This window comes from Lagopus leucura, unplaced genomic scaffold, assembly GCF_019238085.1.
Source record: "Lagopus leucura isolate 7727_CA_CO unplaced genomic scaffold, USGS_WTPT01 Super-Scaffold_739, whole genome shotgun sequence".
NCBI classification, from domain to species: domain Eukaryota; kingdom Metazoa; phylum Chordata; class Aves; order Galliformes; family Phasianidae; genus Lagopus; species Lagopus leucura.
The window spans coordinates 21,302,468-21,322,253 of NW_024962255.1; the positions used below are offsets into that span (position 1 = coordinate 21,302,468).

At 34.6% G+C, this 19,786-nt stretch overlaps 1 protein-coding gene across 4 annotated transcripts in view; it reads right to left on the reverse strand.

The window, feature by feature from the left end:
• ADGRA1 (adhesion G protein-coupled receptor A1) overlaps positions 1–19,786 on the reverse strand; it is a 255,495-nt gene that overhangs the window by 129,016 nt on the left and 106,693 nt on the right. For all 4 annotated transcript variants that reach the window (XM_042862742.1, XM_042862741.1, XM_042862744.1 and 1 more), the window contains exons 6-7: positions 18,941–19,104; positions 3,472–3,685 (exon numbers count right to left, since the gene is read on the reverse strand). In XM_042862742.1, the coding sequence (XP_042718676.1) occupies positions 3,472–3,685; positions 18,941–19,104 (378 nt within the window). The remainder of the gene's footprint in view (positions 1–3,471; positions 3,686–18,940; positions 19,105–19,786) is intronic.

The following is a 19,786-nucleotide window of genomic DNA, read 5'->3' on the forward strand; positions in this document are numbered from 1 at the left end:
ATAAGACAATTTTTGTGGGGGATAACAGCTGAGACCTAATAGTATGAATTTCCAACAGCAAATCTATTTATACACCATAATGCAAAATTATACATGAACAACTTACTGACACCAGCACCAGCTGCCGTACGTTCAGTTAAGAGCATGTTACTTCCTTTGATCATAACACTTCTTTTTATGGGTTCTTAACTTTCTACAAAGTTTAACGTTTTCAGAAAGAGACAGTGAGAACTGTAATGGCCCCAGAGCAACTATTACAGCTGTCAGAGATATAAGTACTGTTAAACATTTAGCAAAAGTATTTACAAAATAGGATTAAAGAGACATTAGAATAGTCACTACAGACTATGGGATGATTAAGATACTCTCAAAAATCAAAGTCTTTCAATACTATGAAGTTGTCTGGTTCATAACACTAAAATACATTCTTTTTTGGTTTAATATTCTAATAACTACCTTTCCGTCTCTCCTGGCAGAGAGGAGAAACAGTAAGGAAAGATATAGTGCTGCTGGGAGCTTCTGGGATGTGGATTGTTTTATTGCCCCTTACTGTCATCACATTTATAATCTAATATTCCACCCATAAGAAATTAAGACATCTTCATGCAAACACAAGTCACAATTTCAAACAGACCCATTCACAGATGATAGAAAATTAGTTCCATATCACATTTACATTTTCATGTATGACTATGACATTTTTACACAGGCATAATGTCAGAAAATTAAACATGAGCAAAATCAAATATTATTATCATTGGCAAGAAATGTTAAATGTGAGCTAGCAGCAGAATTGAAAATACCTCCTCAAGATCTCCTATGAGGAATACACTTTGCCAAGAAAAATGTCACGGTTCAGAATACAGTTCAAAACTTTAGTTTAATTATTGTAACAAAAACATTTATTTTAGTTTACTCTGCTTTAAAATAGGAGGAAAAAACCACACATTGGATATTTTATTCTTCTACTGCGCCAGTTAATAAAACAGAAGAGCTTAGCATGATATTTGTATTGTAAATCCATGTCCAGAAATATCTGCAACTACCTAATAAAATAACCACTAAAAAAATGTTTGAATAAGCAGCTTTTGGAACAAGACTACACCTCTGTGTTCAAAACTACCCTTTAGAAATCTTAAATTGCTAAGCAGCACAAGCCAAAGTGTATCTTTTAGTGTAATCACAGAAAAGCTAGAGAGCAAACGTTTGCAATATTTGCTGTAAAAAGTATGTAGAGGAAGGAAAATAAGAGACTGTAAGAGATGATTTTAAATTACTTCTATTTTCACTCCAAATGTGATACTTAACATATGATAACCTCAGGAAGGCATTGTCTTCGTGGTGTTTCGCAGTGTGTCATACAACTGTGAATTAATCGTCACAAAACAGTGTGTAATTGCATGTAATAATATAAACAGTTATAGTATGGACAGCCATGAAAATAAGAGTAAAATTAAGAAATGCTCAGTAGAGTTTTTACAGTCATAACTTGAACAAAGTTTTCTCATTTTCAACTTGAAGAGGCAACGCATAATCTGTAATTTATATAAATAAAATCACTGAGTTCAAAATAGTATGTTTTCTGGAAGCTACTTTCCAAAAGCACAGTCTCCCATGCCTGCACTCAATTAATACTGATCAGTTCCTTGATCAAAGCAGAACCATGTTTTTTTTTAAGTACTAGTACCACTATTGGATAAGGATTATGTTGGATAAGAAATGCAGCATTGATGCCCTACTGTAGTGTGAAGTGAAACATGCAGCTCAAACAAAAGAGCAATAAAAATAATTGTTTAAAGGTTCTGAGTTTTATTCAAAAAATAGTCTGCCTCATTTTGACAGTGTGTATCACATAGCTTGGTGTAGTCAAATTTTCCAGTATATAACAGCAAATGCTATGATGTATCTAGAAGATATTTATTCAGAATGCTTGGCCCCAGTGTATACTGCAACATGAACATTGAGTTCATCTATTTAATAGCTAAATGATGTAGGTAACAGATCAGTAATTCTTATTAAAACATTGCTATGGTGGACAAGGGTTTCTACTTCATAGTCTAACAAAAATTAACCAATATAAAGTAATATTCGGTCAAGCAACTTCTAAACTTAAATTTTAAGGGGATATCAATTTTGAAAAATCTTAAACGTTTTGAGACATTTACTACAGTATATGAATATACTCTCTACAAATCACTTATATAATGCAAAATAAAATTCAGTTGAGGTGATTAGCAGTATGTCTTTTAATTGTGATATTGCAGATATAAAAGGAACATACTTTAATTTAAGTTACTTGACAGTTATATAATAGCTCCTGCAGCTGGTATTACCATACAAATTCGTCTGAAAATCTTTTTTGTTATCCACTACAGTCCTACACATCAATATTAAAAAAAAAAAAAAAAAAAAAAATCAGTAGTTGTTAGAGTAGGTCAGATACGTGTCTCTTGATCCACTCCAAAAGGGGTCAAATACCCAGTGAGCAGACTAAATTAAAGTCAGTAAGACTGGAAGATCCCAGTGGAGAGGAATTAATTTCACTCCCTTTGTAACTTTCATTTGATAGTTCAGAAGCATTTCAGGTCAATCATATTAATAGAGAGCAACTGAGTGAAAAGAAGCTAATGATGATCCAGAGCTAATTAGCATAACTATTTTCATTCCACCTCATATTCAGAATCTGACTTTTTTGATCAATGATGGAAATTGGCAGATAACAAAAGGATGTCTGTGACAGTTCAGCAGTTTTTAGTGACAAGCCCAGACTCTATGATGAAAACCAAAATATAAGAATGCATAGTAACTTAATAAGTAAGATTTAAAAGGGAAGACCAAGGCAAAACTTGAACAATATGGCTATTGACAAATAACATCATATTAGTTGGTAGTTCTTTTTAAGGAAGCCTATCCTACTTCATTTCTCTTCTCATTTTTCACATCAGCAAAGTTTTCTGTAGATCTATCTGTCTCTCAAGGAAAGAGAGGCTTAAAGATAATAGTAGTCACTGAATATGAGAAAAATTTTAATAAGAATCAAAAATGAGGTTACCTAGCTAAATGAATACAGTGTCTGATATACTAGCACCTACAAAAAATAATCCAGGTCTTTTAAATTATTAATTCTTCATAAATGGACACAATCTTTAAATGGCGGTAGGTCAGTATGCTACTGAAGTGATCGTGATATACTTATTTTTCAACATTTCTTACTGTGTAAGAAATTCTGTTCTTATCTATCTCAAACCTGCATTTGCTCAAATCTGGATACTTACACACAAGAAATTCAATTTGCAAACACATCCACTCATAGCCAAGAAAAATCTACATGTGTGTGTTAAGATTCAAGCACAACTGATTTACTTGAAACAAAACATCTTTTGATGTAAGTTTTAATGAAGCTTATTTCCAGCTTACATCTGTTCACCTTGTCAACAAGTCTGAATATTACAAGAGATGTTTATACATTACCGTGTAATTAAACAACAGTCATGAATGATGCTGTCCTCCACAAATATGCCACTCTCTTCATCTGTTTCAATAAGTCGACCAGCATGGTACCAATGTACTTGGGTAGTTTTGTCAACGTAGGTTGCAGTACACTGAAAGGGCAAGCGGTCTCCATGAAAAACCACTTGTCTTTGTGAGGGGATCAGCTCAAAAAGAGGAAGCTCCAGAGGTCCAGCTGCAGAGAAACGCAACAAATGTAAAGAGAAAAAATACTCTCAAAATCTCAAAATTATTTTTTTGTCTTATGAATAAAGTGGACTAATTGTATACAAGTCTAACTTTCTAGATTATTAAAATACTAAGATAAAATATATGCCCACATATTATCCACTTAACTCTGACAATGATGTCAACCCTAGGAGTCAGATCTTTATTAACATGAGACCAGTGATTACAGAATTACTAGATTGTCCACAGAATATTTTTACAGAATAGTTCACAGAATGGTTGAGATTGGAAAGGATATCTTGAGATCCTCCAGTCTCAACTTCTGCTGAAAGCAAAATGTTTACTGCAGAGCCATACAGACAAAAGTCAGTCTTCTGATTAAAGAAAAAGATACACCTATCAATTCAGGCACAATTAACATTTACAAGACACTTCACTATCAGAGGTTGAAATTGCCACTGAAAAATTCAGCCACTCCAGAGAGCCTAAACTATCTCATGTGCCTGGGATTTGGATACTGACAAAGCTAATAACAGATGGTAAACTTTGCTCTCAAGTTCAACCATTATTTCTTATTTCATTGTTCCTTCTTCCTTCTGCCTCTTCTCAAGTCATCTTCATATTCTAGATGTTTACTCAAGATTAAATATTCATCTAAATCTCCATTTTACTATTTCATAGTGCAGTACATTTCATCACCTTTTTTTCCTGAACTTTCTCTTTCCTGTTTTTCCCTCAAAAATAGTCTCTAAGAATATTGCATATTCTTATTCTAATCAGAGTCTTATGAAGAACAATTGCTATCATCACATACCCAAATTTGTAAGGTCAACTAAAAAAATAAAGAACATTTAAGTTTGGAAGGCAAATACATTTTTGAGACTACTTGAAGACTGTTAGCTTCACAGCCTAAACAGAAATTAAAGGCTACATCTCTTAATAATGAATCTCTAAATGGTATTTCTTCCTTTCACATTTTATTAGTAGATTTTGAAATAATCTGTTTCTGTAAAATATTTTCTATGCTTTGTTCGATTAATATGATTTCTTGAAATTAACAGCAGATCATTGAAAAGGAGCATTCTTGGAAAGGTATTGAAACAGGCAGTCCACATCTAAAGAGAGAAGTGGAGATCATGATTTATAGGATAATAAGGAATAAAGGAAAACCATATCTTCTCTTTTTCTGATATAGGCTATTTAAGTAGGAAAATTATCCCCTCTGATACTCTGTTATCATCATGTAAAAATTTTAGTGGCAATAAAAATTCTAAGGACTCACACACTTGATTATAGAAGATGCTACCATGGAGAACCTGCATGATAATTCCTAAAATATACTGCATGATATTCCTAAAATATAACCTTTTCACTTCAGCCTACAATACCAAAAGAACTGAATGAGTCTGGGTGAATTTAACTGTATTACTACAATCTCATCTTAGCCACAATACCTGCCTACAGTTCTGCATCTTGGAAACCCCTCTAACTTGATGAGAAAACTGAATTTTTAAGCTATGCCCTCCTCCCCCTTATTTTTCTTCGACTTTCGTTTAAAAATGTCTCATCATTAATATCTATCCAGCCTACAGGGCTGTCAGTTGAAAGGTCACCCTTCCACATTTCCACCAGTAGTGAAAATTTCAACCATCTATTTTTCCAACAAATTCTTTAACCTTTTTTTCTATTTCACTGCTTACAATCTTATCTTCAACTTCCTGCTTAAAATTCTGTTTCCTGTCACATATATACAGATATACTTAACCAGAACACAACCCATAATCACTGGTTCTAGCACTGCTAAAAATTGTGGGCTACTGATAGCGTTTGTTCCTTCTTTACTCAGCACCCCACTCTAACACACTTCTTTATATCATTCAGATATTGTCTTTAGAAGAGTTAAATTGTGAGATGTTGCATTTATAAACATGGCTTTGGGCTCTCAATACTTTGAGGGCATTTAAACGTTAAATAGCATGTTCACCACCTATTTTGAATAAACAGTGAGAGGGATCATTTTGCTTTTTTCACAGAGAAGGAATGCTGGCCAGCATAATACACAGGATTTGTGCATGAGTGAATTTGTGATATTGCTGCCTGGCAGTAGCACACAGAGGATTAAGGGGCTGACTGCTATCTACTAAAATGTTGTAAGCCTGCTGTGACTATAAAGGGCATGCTTCAGATATCACTCCTTATTTGCTCATATATCTTCTGCTTGTGCCTGCATGGATACATTACTACAATTTCCTTGAAACATACTTAATATTTTTATACCATGTTGGACTTCTAACTAAAAGAAGAGAAAGTAAACCAGATCATTACTCCATTCATAACAGTTACAGGCTTGGTGATTTACATTAGACATTTTTACTTGAAGACTGAGATTACCCTGTCTCCAAAACACTACAATCTTTATTATGAAGTCAAGTATAGAATATAAGCAAAGTTATTGTCTGCAGTCATAAATTAACAGACTGATCTCTTTATCCTGGTTACATTCAAATATTCCAAACGAAATAAACAAAAATAAAAGCAGAGTCCAGAAAATTAAACTCACTGTCATAACTACAACAGCAGTATACAGAACTCACAGGAATCAAATACTTTTCATTAATACATCTCTCATTTTTAACTTGACAATGTTGTATTACGTCAAACATTAGTTGTTTTCTCAAGCAGTGAGTGACACATTGTGTTAGGAGGCTACAAATTAGTAAGTGCAAACTAACCTATCAGTATATCTTCAGTCAAACTATGCAAGTTGCCACGACATAGAGATGTGGTGTATCACTAACTGCAATTTTATCTATGCCATTATAGCTGGTTATCACTTCTCTTGTTCAGCCCTGGGAGTAAGACCAAACTCAGAAATGGAGTACAGATGAACTATTCCATGCAGATTTTCAAAATTAACAGAAGCAAATTAAACTTTTCTTTTTTCATTGCAGCGTATCAAAATGACAAAAATTATTAACATCAATGACATCGGTGATCTGCTCATCTGCTCTTTCCTTACAAATCATACAAGTACCAACAAAGATGCAGAGTGAAGATAACGTGCTTTGGCTAATCATTAGGATAGAATATCTTTCTGACCACCTGAATCCTTTTGGAATGCACATACTTTGTTTGCACAAATTGACAAATAATGCTGAAAGCACATTTACAAAGTAAAACTTGTACAATTTCTATGGAAGGAAGGTGCATTTGAATATTTCTACAAAACATCTGCATGTCTATTTAAAAAATGATTGCCAGAGTTAATCTGTTATTTTAAAGGGGTAATCATCACTTAAGTGACTGGGACTGATTCTGTGACTATTACTCAAGCAAAAGTTCCAGTTGACTTCAGAGACAGCTCACAGAGACAAGGATTAATTGCACAAATACAAGTTTTAGGATTAGCGCCAATACCCTTTATCCTGAATGGCTATAACATGACTGCATAGTTTCACCAGAAACCTGTTGGGAATGCATACTTATTTTGAATCCATAATTCTACAAGCCTTTAAATTCATCATTAAAATAAAAGTATTTACAAATGCTGTAAATAAATTCTCAGGCTTCAGTGGGGATAAAGAAGTAAAAAAGACAGAGATTCTGAAAGCATTTGAATGATTTTGGCATTGATTTGACAGCACTTTTGAAATATAACAGCTTTGGCAACAGAAATTTTCTCTTTGATTAGGAGATTAATGCCAACTAAGTATCTGTAAACTCTGAGGTTTTATGTATATGTAAATACAGATATAAGTGTCTCGTAAGATTTAAAATAGTTTGCAGTTTTCTTTTTCTTTTTTTTCCCCCAAGATGATCCACTCTGCTGCCCTTAAGTCAGCACCATCAGCACCATCAGCAAATGAGAGGTGTGAATCTCCTATGGGCATTTAGACCAACAGCTGCTGAAGTGTTTTACAGTCTTCACCTGTCTTGTCTCTCCAGTCAGCATTGAACCGCGATTGCAGCAGAGCACCACAGGAATCACTGATTGCAGCATGAATCTAAAGGTCTAACCCATCATTACAGTAATTACACCTTTTTCTTTCTCTCTCATTCCTCAGCAGAAAAGGTTTTTGTTGACTGAAGGCCCTATTCTTTATGCTATCACATCTTGCATTTCAGATTAGCTCTAGACAAGAACACTGAAGGCATATCGAAGAGGAATCAGGTTGCACACACACCACTGTATCTGAATATTACCTAAGAATACTTCTCATAGAGACTACATTTGTGCACATTTTTATGCATGCAGTGCCCCAATATATATAGAAAGTTGAAAAGAAAATAGAAACGATTTTAATAACCATTAACTAGAACAGAAGGGTAACAAGCTATATCAAAATTTCAATGTGTATTCCTTTCGTTACTTTATAAAACAATTCATGATGCACAACTAGGAATATTTGATGCTTTTTTCCCCTCTCAATTCACATTTTGAGATCTTAATAATAGTTTGATTTTCCTTACAATTTTGTCCTTTTCTGTTCACTATTTGAAAATATGGAACGTGAAGGAATCACTGCTATCACTGGATACACATGGAAGACAAATGTTTCTACAGATACCTTGGAGATGGAGACATACAATGCATCTCTAATCTGTACTTTGGTTACATTATATGATCACATTTGAATATGTACCTATAATGAATGGAAACTCCTTCCTGTTTTAACAATCAAAATTATGGAAACTCAAAAGCTGGCTCATGCAATAGGACTACATAAAAACTACAGAAAGTAGGCTGATCATTAAACAGAATGACCAACACAAAGTAGTGGACACATGAGCACAGAAAATGAAAGCATGGCCCACCTCACAGTATGTTACATTTTCTCCTGTATATATAGCCTGCAAAAGTTTAACAGCTCCTAACAGCAATATCCTGGTTACCACACTAGAGCATTTAGACCAGTACACAGTTTTCTGCTATACATTTTGTGGGTTCTTTAACTGGCTTTGTCCATACTCGTAGCATTCACATGCCAAGAAATAGAAAATTCCACAGTCTATCCAGGCTGCCTCCACATCTATGCAGTATCACAATTCACATATGCTAGGATATACCATTGACTTCTGCCTCTCAGTAGGAAATCAGTTTGCTACAGTGCACTGCAAGCATTTGGAACAAGAGAAAAGAAAAAAAGAAAAAAAAGGTTGGCATTTTGTTTCTTGTTAATCACTTGATTTGTTGTATTGCCAATGGGCTTTTTATTTGAATTGAGTACGCCTACAGAGTGCAGCACATCCTGCTGACAAAAGTGAGAGTTAGAGCTCTAATATTTGTATACAATCTCAGTGGGAAAGAAATGTGCATGGAAAGCACAGTGGGGAGAAGCTGGAAGTGAGGACAAAATGAAAGAACAGGTCCAATAAAAAGGACAGATGAAAATGAAGAAAAAAACCTGATAAACATTATTTAAAAATTTGAATTGCTGACGAAGCGAATTACATCTGTTGATATTTATTGAGCAGAACCAAAAAAAAAAAAAAAAAAAAAAAAAAAACCCAACCCAAAGCAACACAATTATTTTAATTGCTCTGAAGACCAGTCCTGCCAAAAAGAAGAGGTGCCAGTACATAAATGCCAATTCCATATTGCAGAATTTGGTGCAGAATGCCACAGACCATCCCACATGCCAAGGAAGTCAAGAATGAACAAATAACTGGAGCCAAGCTTCAGTTTTAATAAAAGCTTTGTGTGGTTTCAGTTTTAACATGATATGAAGAAAATACAGATGCCAAGATGTATTAAACACAACTAAATGAGATAAGTCTTCTGGGCTTCGGACAAGAAGACTTTGATCCATATTCATGTACCACTCACTGCAGAAAACAAGTAGAGCTCCTATTTGTAGCATAGCGCCTTATTGCCACCAATTTCATAAAGCTAGCTGGGCAAGGCACATTCCACACCATTTTATTGGTCCTTTCGACCTGCATGCATACACATTTTCCAGGCAGGGATCACAGAATCACAGAATGGCTTAGTTTGGAATGGGAACCTAATGATCACTGATCCCGAAAACTCCTGCCATGGGCAAGGCTGCAACCACTACATAAAGGAGATGATTGTTTTGCAGCATATCAAAATTAAGTCTTATCTTTAAGTTTAGTTTGCAATGCTAAGTGCTACAATGAAATACTAAAATATAATTGGGAAAAAAAAATAAAAACCCAACAGTTACTAACCTAAGAAAAAGACTTCCCAAAATAATACTGTTTTATTTTCAGTTACATGTTTTATATTATTTCTGTGAAATTCTATTAATTCATCAGTGAGAAAGAGAGAAAGAAAGAGTCTATGTCTTTTGAGCAGGCACAGTAGTCAGTGGACTGGGGCACTGTTATGAACACAGATGCTGCTTCAGGAATCTGAACAGATGCAGCAGTCCCAGGATTTGTCTGAGTTAGCTACAGTAAGTCCAGGCTGTCACAATTCACTGTTGCTTGTCCTTCAGTTATCTGGGTTAGCTTACCTCATAAATGCACCCCATATCAGCAAAACAGAAGATTAAAGCCCTGCCAAGAAGTGCTGCACTCATAGCTTTGGATGACAGCCTCACAGAGAAGTACTTGGATTTCCAAACTTCTCAGACTTACTCAATTAAAAGAACCTAAGGAAGGTTGATCTGGAAAATGTGTGACTCATATTCAATGCGTAGCATGACTTAGCAAGCGATGAAGGTTTCAGCCAGCACTTAGCAGGTGGATGACAAGTCCAGCCATGTAACCCATTCATCTCTACATGACTTTACCCCATATTCATAAACCCTTGTGAAAATAAATTATCAGTTTGGCACTAGGTCTAGGCACTGATGTGTATTGTGTCCATTACAAGCATTTCAAATGAGCGTTCAGTGGAAAAACACTCTCACTGATGATAGCAGTGATTTACTTCATAGGTAGAAATACAAAGGAAGCAGGTTTCACTTCATAGCATACAATAAAAGTGCCAAATGTAACATTAATTTGTAAAATGACTACAGGTACTTGATAAATTTCCACAAGGAAATTTAAGATTACTGTCCAATTAATCAACTAATCAAAAATATTATCTGTGTGTATGCAAAATGAAGCCCATGTCTCGCTTTGGCATATCTAGCAGAAATTGATAAGAATGGCAGCTTTTTTCACCATTAACATCTTCCTTGTCAAATACACCTGCTGCCATTTTTCAGCTCCTTGTTTTTAATTCATCCCAGAAGCCTTCTATTTTGCATGCTAGGGAGAAGTTGAAACATTTGAATGTCTGCCACAACCTAAAACTTGACATGTGACAAAAAGTAAAACTGGACTGTGAAATATTGGCAACTATGGTATTGAAAGATTCATCAACATGATTTCCTCCACTAGCAAGAGTCAGAAGCCATTGCTAGAAAGCTAATTTTGATTACTCAAATTGTCCTCATGGCAAGCAAGCTGGTAGCTACATACATTCATTGCACCTTGCAGTTTGTAAAAATGGTTGAGTAGGGGCAGAGATAACGCACTTAGCTCTACAAAATACACTGATTACCTTTATCTGTCCGGAAATTGCAGTGGTAGCACTCATCTTTTCAAACCTTAAGCACCACTCACCACTTTCTCTCTATTTTCTTATCATTACTTACACCAAGGAAGCAGCAGAAAAGTCTCAAAGCAGCAGTGATTGTCCCTAATTGTACACAGTCCATCAGTCAGCATGAGTACCCCTCTATCTTTTGAGACTGCTGGACAATGATAGGTGAAAATCTCAAGATGCAGAACAAGCAACAGTTGTGCTGAAGTAAGAACTTGCCACAGTCATTGTATGAAGGTTTCCATTTCCAAACTCCTATCAGCACAAATGACAGTGCCAGTAATCACAGCTCTCTATGGCATCTTTATACATTTTAGAAAAGTGGCATATATGGAAAGTGCTATAAAAACATGAAATATCTCTAGAATACATTCTTAATTATAACAGAGAATGTAAGGATGGTTGCTTTATATGGAATTTTTCCATTAAAAACTATAAAAGAAATAAGATTAATTATAGCAAACTGTAATCAGTGCTGTTAAATGGACAATGTTAACACATTTGACAGAGATTTGTATCTTTTTATCTAGAAATTACTACGGTAGAATTAAACCCTATATGTTACATTATTACGATTCAGTAACATGTATTGTACTCCAAGGCCAGTTGTCTAACCATTAGTTTGTTCAAGAGCAGCTATGCTTTGGAGATGGCCAGTCAAGTCTCTGGGGGTGTGAGTTTAGAAGACTGAAAAAGGTTTATTTCACTAATATTCTCCTCAATACCTTTTAGTTACATTTTCCATTCAGTATTTTGCTTGCTTTTTGGAACAGGCCAGCAAAGAAAATGTAGGAAATCAGATACAACTATACATGAATAAACACTGATATAATTTAAGAGTAAGTTAGGGAAAGAAACAAATTATATACATTTCCAGCATCTGTATCAGCAGGATTTCTGTGGTAAAGCATTCTACTGAACTATATTTTCATGTGTGAGTAGAGATGCAAAAAAATCATGTAGTAGTAAAATCTCATCCTTTAAATTTGTTAATTACTGTTGTAATGCTTCTTTTATATATATATATATATATATTTTTAATATTATTCATCTTGTACACCCATCTTTGCAGTGTTTTAAATTATCACCAAATTAGGTAATAATGCCTGATATTAAATTTAAAGTACTCTATTTTTTTCCCCCCAGTTTGAGAATGATCCATTTAGATGAGAAATCTACAGTTTGGAGCCAAAAGGTTAGAGTTTATTGGTTTCATGCTATCTAATGGTTACCCACTGAAAATTTTGATACATAAAATGGTTCACTTACCTCAGACAGAACATTAATCTACCACATCAGTCTTTGAAAGGTTCAAAATTTATGATAAAGGTATTTGATTTATAGACAGATTATTACTACCCATATTTTCTTATTAAAGAAAATCCCAACACTGCAAAATGGAATTGTAAGAGGATTTAACTATAATTGTAGCATTATCTTTATCTTGCAAAACCTAATCCTGGGAAAGGTTAATAATGCACATATTCCTATTCAAATATCATTAAACTTGTTCATATGATTAGGCACTCCCTGCAGAATTGGAGTAAGGTCTTGATCCTGCATACTCTTGAAGAGAATGATGCTTTGCACGAATGCAGCAGGCTGTAGGCTGTCAGGAAACTGCAGGATTGGGTTCTAAATCTCAATAATTAATCCATCCTTCTTTATACTTGAGAGTTTGAGTTTAGTCAGTTACTATATACTGAATAAAATCCACACTTCAATATTTACATTGTGTTAATGTAGTAAGAATGGCATGTAAATGAAGAAAGAAATGGCTGAAACAACAATCTCAAGCCTATCCCTAAGTTTAAGTAAATAACAAATGATGCCAAAAAGATGTTTTGTGTACATTGAGAGGAACAAATGAAGAAACATACCTTACTAACACTCAGCCAGTATTTGGTTTTGAGTATAATCCACGTGGGAAAGAAAACTTCCAAAAACAATCTACATACAGATACATATGATTATGTTAAGACTCCTGCGGCAATATAGATAATATATTTTTGCCACCATCTGAAAAATTAATTTCAAATCTCATTTTTCTCTCAGCATCCCTGGCACAAAATATTTGGCTGTTCCTAAAAGCTGATGCAGAATGAGGCTTAAATGCATTCTCTTGATTTCAAGCTTAAAATCAAATACTGAAAAACCACTCATCCAAAAATAAAATTTCCCAATTTCTATTTTTGACATTTTAAAAGCACATGTCTCTTTCAAAATTCTTCCCATTACATGGAGGAAGCAGGCTTTGTTAAGGATAAAGGGAAAATGATGTGCAAGTACATCAGGTAAAATTCTAAGCACATTTCAACATTCACAGGCTATGAAACATTGGTATTCAACTGTTTCTCACCACTGTTGAGAAAGCAGTTAAAGCCACACTGTATTTTAAAGGGGAAAAAAGTGCTTTATACAGTATGCATCTAAAGGAAAATGTTCCTTTTTTAATTTTTCCCTCAATGACATTGCCGTAATTGATCTAAAAGGTCTTGAATCTTCTGACTTCTTGTGGTATTTTAGGCAAGACTGAAAAAAAAAAAAGACATTTATGAAAATATACTAGACAACTATATATGGCCCAAGAGAAATATGCCTTAATGTTCTGGTGATATTCAAGTGTGAGAAATACAGGCTAGATGTCAGAAATTTCATTGTAAGAAGTGTTAAAATGGTCAAGAAATTTCTAAGAGCACATGTTAGAAGAGTATTTAAAGAATATAAATGTGCACTTTTTTTCCCCCCACTTTCTGCAAGTTTCAAAGTGAACGGGTACAGGGCATCCAAGCAGAAAGTACTTATATTTTAACCTGACTCTGCTTCTTCAGAGGATGAATTCTCAGTGAAGTGAGGAAAGCTACAAAACACAACGTACTTTTTAAGTATAAACAGTGCTCTAACAACTGCATTCTCTCTCCACTCAATATACTCAACATCTTATTTATCTTTCCCAAAAAACACTTCTTGAATTGAGAAGCAGAACACAAGTAAAATGATTGTATGCCTTTGAGTTGTATCCCTACCTTAGAAGTATCCCTCATAATCAGGGTGTCTGCTATGCCAAAAAAAAAGGACACTTCAATCATATTTTATGACTGACAATAACTGAGATAACATTTTAAGCTAAGGTACTTTACAGAATTTAGAGACCGAGTAGTAATTCAAACTCCTGGAAATTCAAAACTTGCAGCTATCTTTCACTTTGTCTCACTGCAATTCTCAGTACTATGGATTTATATCTTTTTCTTTGTTAACCCTTTTCTCAGTAGACAGAGCCCTCAGGCATGCTAGAATCTGAATCATAAAGATCTCAAATAGATAAAACTATTCTGAATTTGGAGTATCCGTTCCCTGTTAACCATAGTGAAAGTCCTACTTGAGTATCAAAGATTTAAGTTTAGTGTATACAGTTACAATTCTATTCACTGCAACTAAAGGACACTCTACAATAGGTAGAATACACATTGCATAATATTCATAATGCATACTTTCAAAGCAGCATACTGTAGCAATCCCTCTAAGTTGAGTGAAATACTCTACATTTGAATTTCATGAACATGGAGCAGTCTGAGAACTATCAGAATTCAAAAACAGTTTCTGGACACCCTTGGTGTCTGAAAAAAAGGCTCCTGAACCCAGGGATTCCAACCTACTCCTGGGAAGGTAGATGAGATTTAAGACAGATGCTGTCTCATCCATGTTAATAAAAGAAAGGGAAATTACTCAGTTGCAATGTTAGCCTTTACTCATACTTTCCCCTGAGAGTATATCTCAAAATGAACATATGTAATATTTGAGATTATATTTGTTTCCTTTTTCAGTGATGCATGCAGTATAGGCTAATAAATCATCCTGTACCTTAGATCTTCTTTTGAGTTTTGTCCTACAGTCTATTGCTGAAGCAAATCAGTAAAATTTGTTTGCCTGAAAATGCTGTGATGTAGTGATGTGGATGCATATGTATCAAACCACCTAGTCAAGTAGAGCAACATGACTTTAAAAAAAAATCTAGACAACTCTACGCTTAAACTTCCTGAGCACTAACAAAATACTGCATTTAGTCAGTAATATCCTGGCTGCATCGAAGGAACACTCAGCAGATCAAGGGAGGTAATTGCCTCCAGTATCAAGAGGCAGCCTACAGGAATGATGGGAAGAAACTTGATCAGAGAATGTAGAAATAGGTAACAGTTTTAAACTAAAAGAGAAGAGATTCGTGTTAGATATTAGGTAGAAATTCTTCACTGTAAGGGTGGTAAGGCACTGGAACCATCAGAAGAACTGATTAAGGGCTGCCCCATCTCTGAAGTGTTCAGGGCCCAGTCAGATGGACCCCTTTGGGCATTCTGCTCTAGTGAGAGATGTTCCTGTTCAATGTAGGGTTGTTGCAACTAGATTATCTTTAAGGTTCTTCTCAACCTTAAGCATTCTATAAATTTATGATCTAGTTCTTTTAACTTATCTGCTTTGTAAATAGTCAAGACAGCAATATGAGGACAAATATTAGGATAAACCTGAAAAGCTACTGGTATTAAGAGAATAACTGAATACGTGCATTTTATTTTTCACGTGGTGCACAGAAATTGCAAAACAATATGATATTGTGTCAAAATGCTTTCAATATATTTCTTAAATATATATTACTTTTTAAGCACATTTTTAGTTAAAAATGATCAGAGAATGATCCCAATTGTAGAAAAAATCTACAAGTATAAAAGCAGTACATTAATTTGTAGAAGACCTATGCGAGAAGCAGTTATCTGTTCCAGAACTGGTATTTTGTCAACTATTTTCTAAACTTTAAACAAAATCTAACATACGGAGACAGGAAGTCAGCACGTTTCCAAACATCAATGTTCTGCATTACATTGACAGTTGTAATTTTCAGAACAAATGAACTTTTACTACTTGAAACTGTTAGCTCAATAGTATCAATGTAACTCTGAGACAGAAAATAAAGTCTAGTATTTCACTCATCTGTGTAGTTAAGCTCCCTTTAAGAGCTATCTTTTGTAATCCCATTAAGACAAACTCATACAAATCTTCACTGAATGAAAAACATGGCCTATAGAATCAAACTCTGATGATGGTGAGCACAAGAGAAAAAATCACAGAATACTCTCAGATCTCAGGTGGAATTTAGAGCACTGCATTCGGATATTCATGAAAATGTAATTTTCCTCCAGTAAACTGAGTAAGTTTTATTTGAAATTATGGAGAAACAGTAAGAAGGAGTTACATGAAGCCAAATTCATCATCATTTTTTAGAACTACATTCTGTCCATACTGTTAAGAACTCACTGCAGTCCCTCATGTTTAAGTACAAAACTAAAAAACTATCTTTTATCGTCAAACAACTTTTCAGCTTTATTTCCAAACCAGTCAAAAATTGCTTTATGGCACATTTCTGAGAGCTTGAGATTTTTGTTAAAGAAGATTTAAGTAGTTCTTACATGCTGTTAACAAAATGTGGAAGTAGATTCTTGTGAATTCCAAACTGTGCCATTACTTAGATTAACTTGTATAAAAATCCCAAAAGCACTTATCTAACTGCTGAATGGGTGTCTTCTTTGGCTAACTTCAGTAATCAGATGTATGAGAAGGATTTGCCAAGAAGAAATTTGAAAGATTATTTCATCTCTTATAAAAATGCAAAACAGATGTAAAAAGCTCATGGCGAACTGTCCCCTATAGCTATTCAGAAATTCTTACTGTCTAGTTGCTCCTTCATTCCCTGTCACATATTTTGACTTTTTGCTTCATTCTACCCTATGAAGATTTTTGCCTTTTTCCTACTAATTTTTTTCCCCTTCAATTTTTTTTTCTCATCTTGTGACAATGATACCTCATGAGCTCTTCTAGCATATAGAAGGAAGATCAGTAAATCTAAGTACAAACTTTTGGCAGTGTGGAAGATGTTCATGGGCACTTTTCAATCTATAAACCACTTCTTAATGTTTTCTTTAAGATATGCTTCATCTGATCAGCTGTATGCGTATTTCAACACATATTACTCAGTAAACATTCCCAATAATTGTTATTATTTTAGTCCCAGAGAGGTTTCTATTACGCCTAAGTTCGAATTAATCTACTGACTATGAAATTGCTTACTGTTGTGGGCACCATGAGCTGCTCAACAGACATTATGAGCACCATGAAGCACCTGGCAGGCACTACAGAGCTGGTGGAACACTCAGCACATACAATCAACAGCAAGCTCTCTGAGGATATTAAAAGTGGTGTCAACTTATTGGCAGTCATTACAGATCCTGTCAAGTGTTCTGGACATAATAAATAGTGGTAAGAGCTAGATGAGTTTTATAAATTCTGTATCAGAGGTGTGCTAGGGAGTCCTATTAGATTGAAGTATGACATTCTGAGAAACTGCTGTTTCATTTCATCTGTAAAATTTGCAGGCTCATATTCATTGGCAACCTGGAAATACCAATTAGCAGCCCTTAATGAGTTCTTCTGATCGTTCCAGTGTTTTCAGGAGCAGCACTTTTCCTGCTGGGAAATGGATCTCTATGAAGATGCCCATGCTGGGTCTCTGTAAAGTGGTAGCTTGATATTTGGAAGGAATTGCAGACTTTCAAATGATCATTAATGCAGGCTACTGGAAACTTCTCACCCTTTCACTCACAAGAGCACATTCCTTATTTCTTTCTAGCTGAATATCTGTGCTTCCTTAACAATTCAGCCACTGAATGACCTTTGGTTCACAGCTTTTTACATCTCTCACAACTTGTAAACATTTCTATTGGCCATTGTTAAAACCACATTTTTTGTTAGGACTCCAATTGACCCTGATCTCCATTCTGCTAGGAAAGTGTTAGTAACACACATCATTCCTTTGGTGATTATGGGAATAAAAGTGTGGCTTTTCTTTCATTTCCACAAGGTATTAGCAAAGTCATCACCCCACCAACTTTCTGTCATTCAAGAAAGTCAAAGATCCAAAGATTCTGTGATTAATGAAGTATGCGTCAAATAAGATTTCTGACTATGGAACCCACCAGCACAGTCACAGACAGGGATATTTTCTATGCAGTGTAACTTTTAAATTCATGATGTTTCTCTGTCCTATGCTATATAATGTTCAGCCAGAGATGAATTTTCTTTACTCGTTTGTATTTTTTGTTTTCTTCCTCATCCCATATCCTTTATGTTTCCTACAGTGGAAAATCTCAGAAAGCAATTCACTTACTGATCTAAATTTAAAGAATTGGCCTAACATTCAACTCTAAAAATCCTATTCATAGGCAGCGGTGCTGAAGTGTATAGAACAGATTTACAAAATGAAAAATAAAAGAACAAAGTCTGATATTTGTGTCAGAGATACAACTTCAAGGCAACATTCTCTAAATTCCTCGAGCAAACTTCAGTTTCATGCAATATATAATGTAGGGCTACCATCACGTATTAATGTTTCATGTCATGAATATACGTTACCTAATATATAGACAGGACAATGGTGCTCTCTCAATATACATACAATTTCAGATGAAATAAGCAAATTGTGTTTTTCCCACTCTATTTTAATCTTACTTGTGTTTTCTGTGCATTATACCTAAATTTCTTGCTGCTATAAGAAACCCAGAGCTATTAATATTTTTTTTGGCAATACTACTACTTTTTTTAAACATTTTTCTCTCAAATCCACTCCAGTTGGTGATGTTAAACACCAGTGCAACTCACCACATATCAATTGGTTTTCCTTCAGGTTACGAAAAGACAGTCCTTGTAAAGCACTGGGGTAAGCACAAACAGTTTCCTCCGCAATTCGGACTGAAGCATTTCTAGCCCATTGTAAGACCCATTTCAGATTACAGTCACAAATGAGTGAATCAGTGTTGAAATGCCTAGAAGAAGAAAGGAACAGCACAGCTAGTGTGCACACAATTTTCATACACAAACTTTCTTCAAAGTCTTTCAAATACAGATTATCACATTCTAAAGATAATCCTGTATAGATGTGTAAGTAATTATACAGATAACCTGAGACAAATAATGCACACTGTCCCAATCCTAATGTCTTTCAAAACATTATGCCAATTTTTTTTTATTTGGGAACAGTATTTCTGACTACTGACTTATATGTGAATAGGTGGTACTATAAAAAGCCACACTGCAAAATACATATAATTACTAAAACACCTTCAAGTAGAAAATTAATCATGGAAACATCCAATGTATACTTTTAAGTCTCAGAGAGGTGCATTTAATATAAATAGCCCAGAACTGTAATTATAGTTCCAGACAAAGTTTTTAATATGAGTGCTTTTGTTTTTTTATTCAGTTATCACACAATGTAATGCATACAAATATGGAAAGGCGTAAAATCATAAAGTAGAAAAGAATAAATACGGATGCCATTCAGGATTGCCAGTGTGGGTTTGTCAGGAACCGCGCCAAATTCTCAGCGCAGACACAGACATTGGTAAGAAAATACTGTATATTTTATGTTTCTAAAGCATTGATAGAAATAATTCTGTTTGAATTCAACTACACTGTGTTCATTGCAATGTTTTTCTTGGCTCTTTA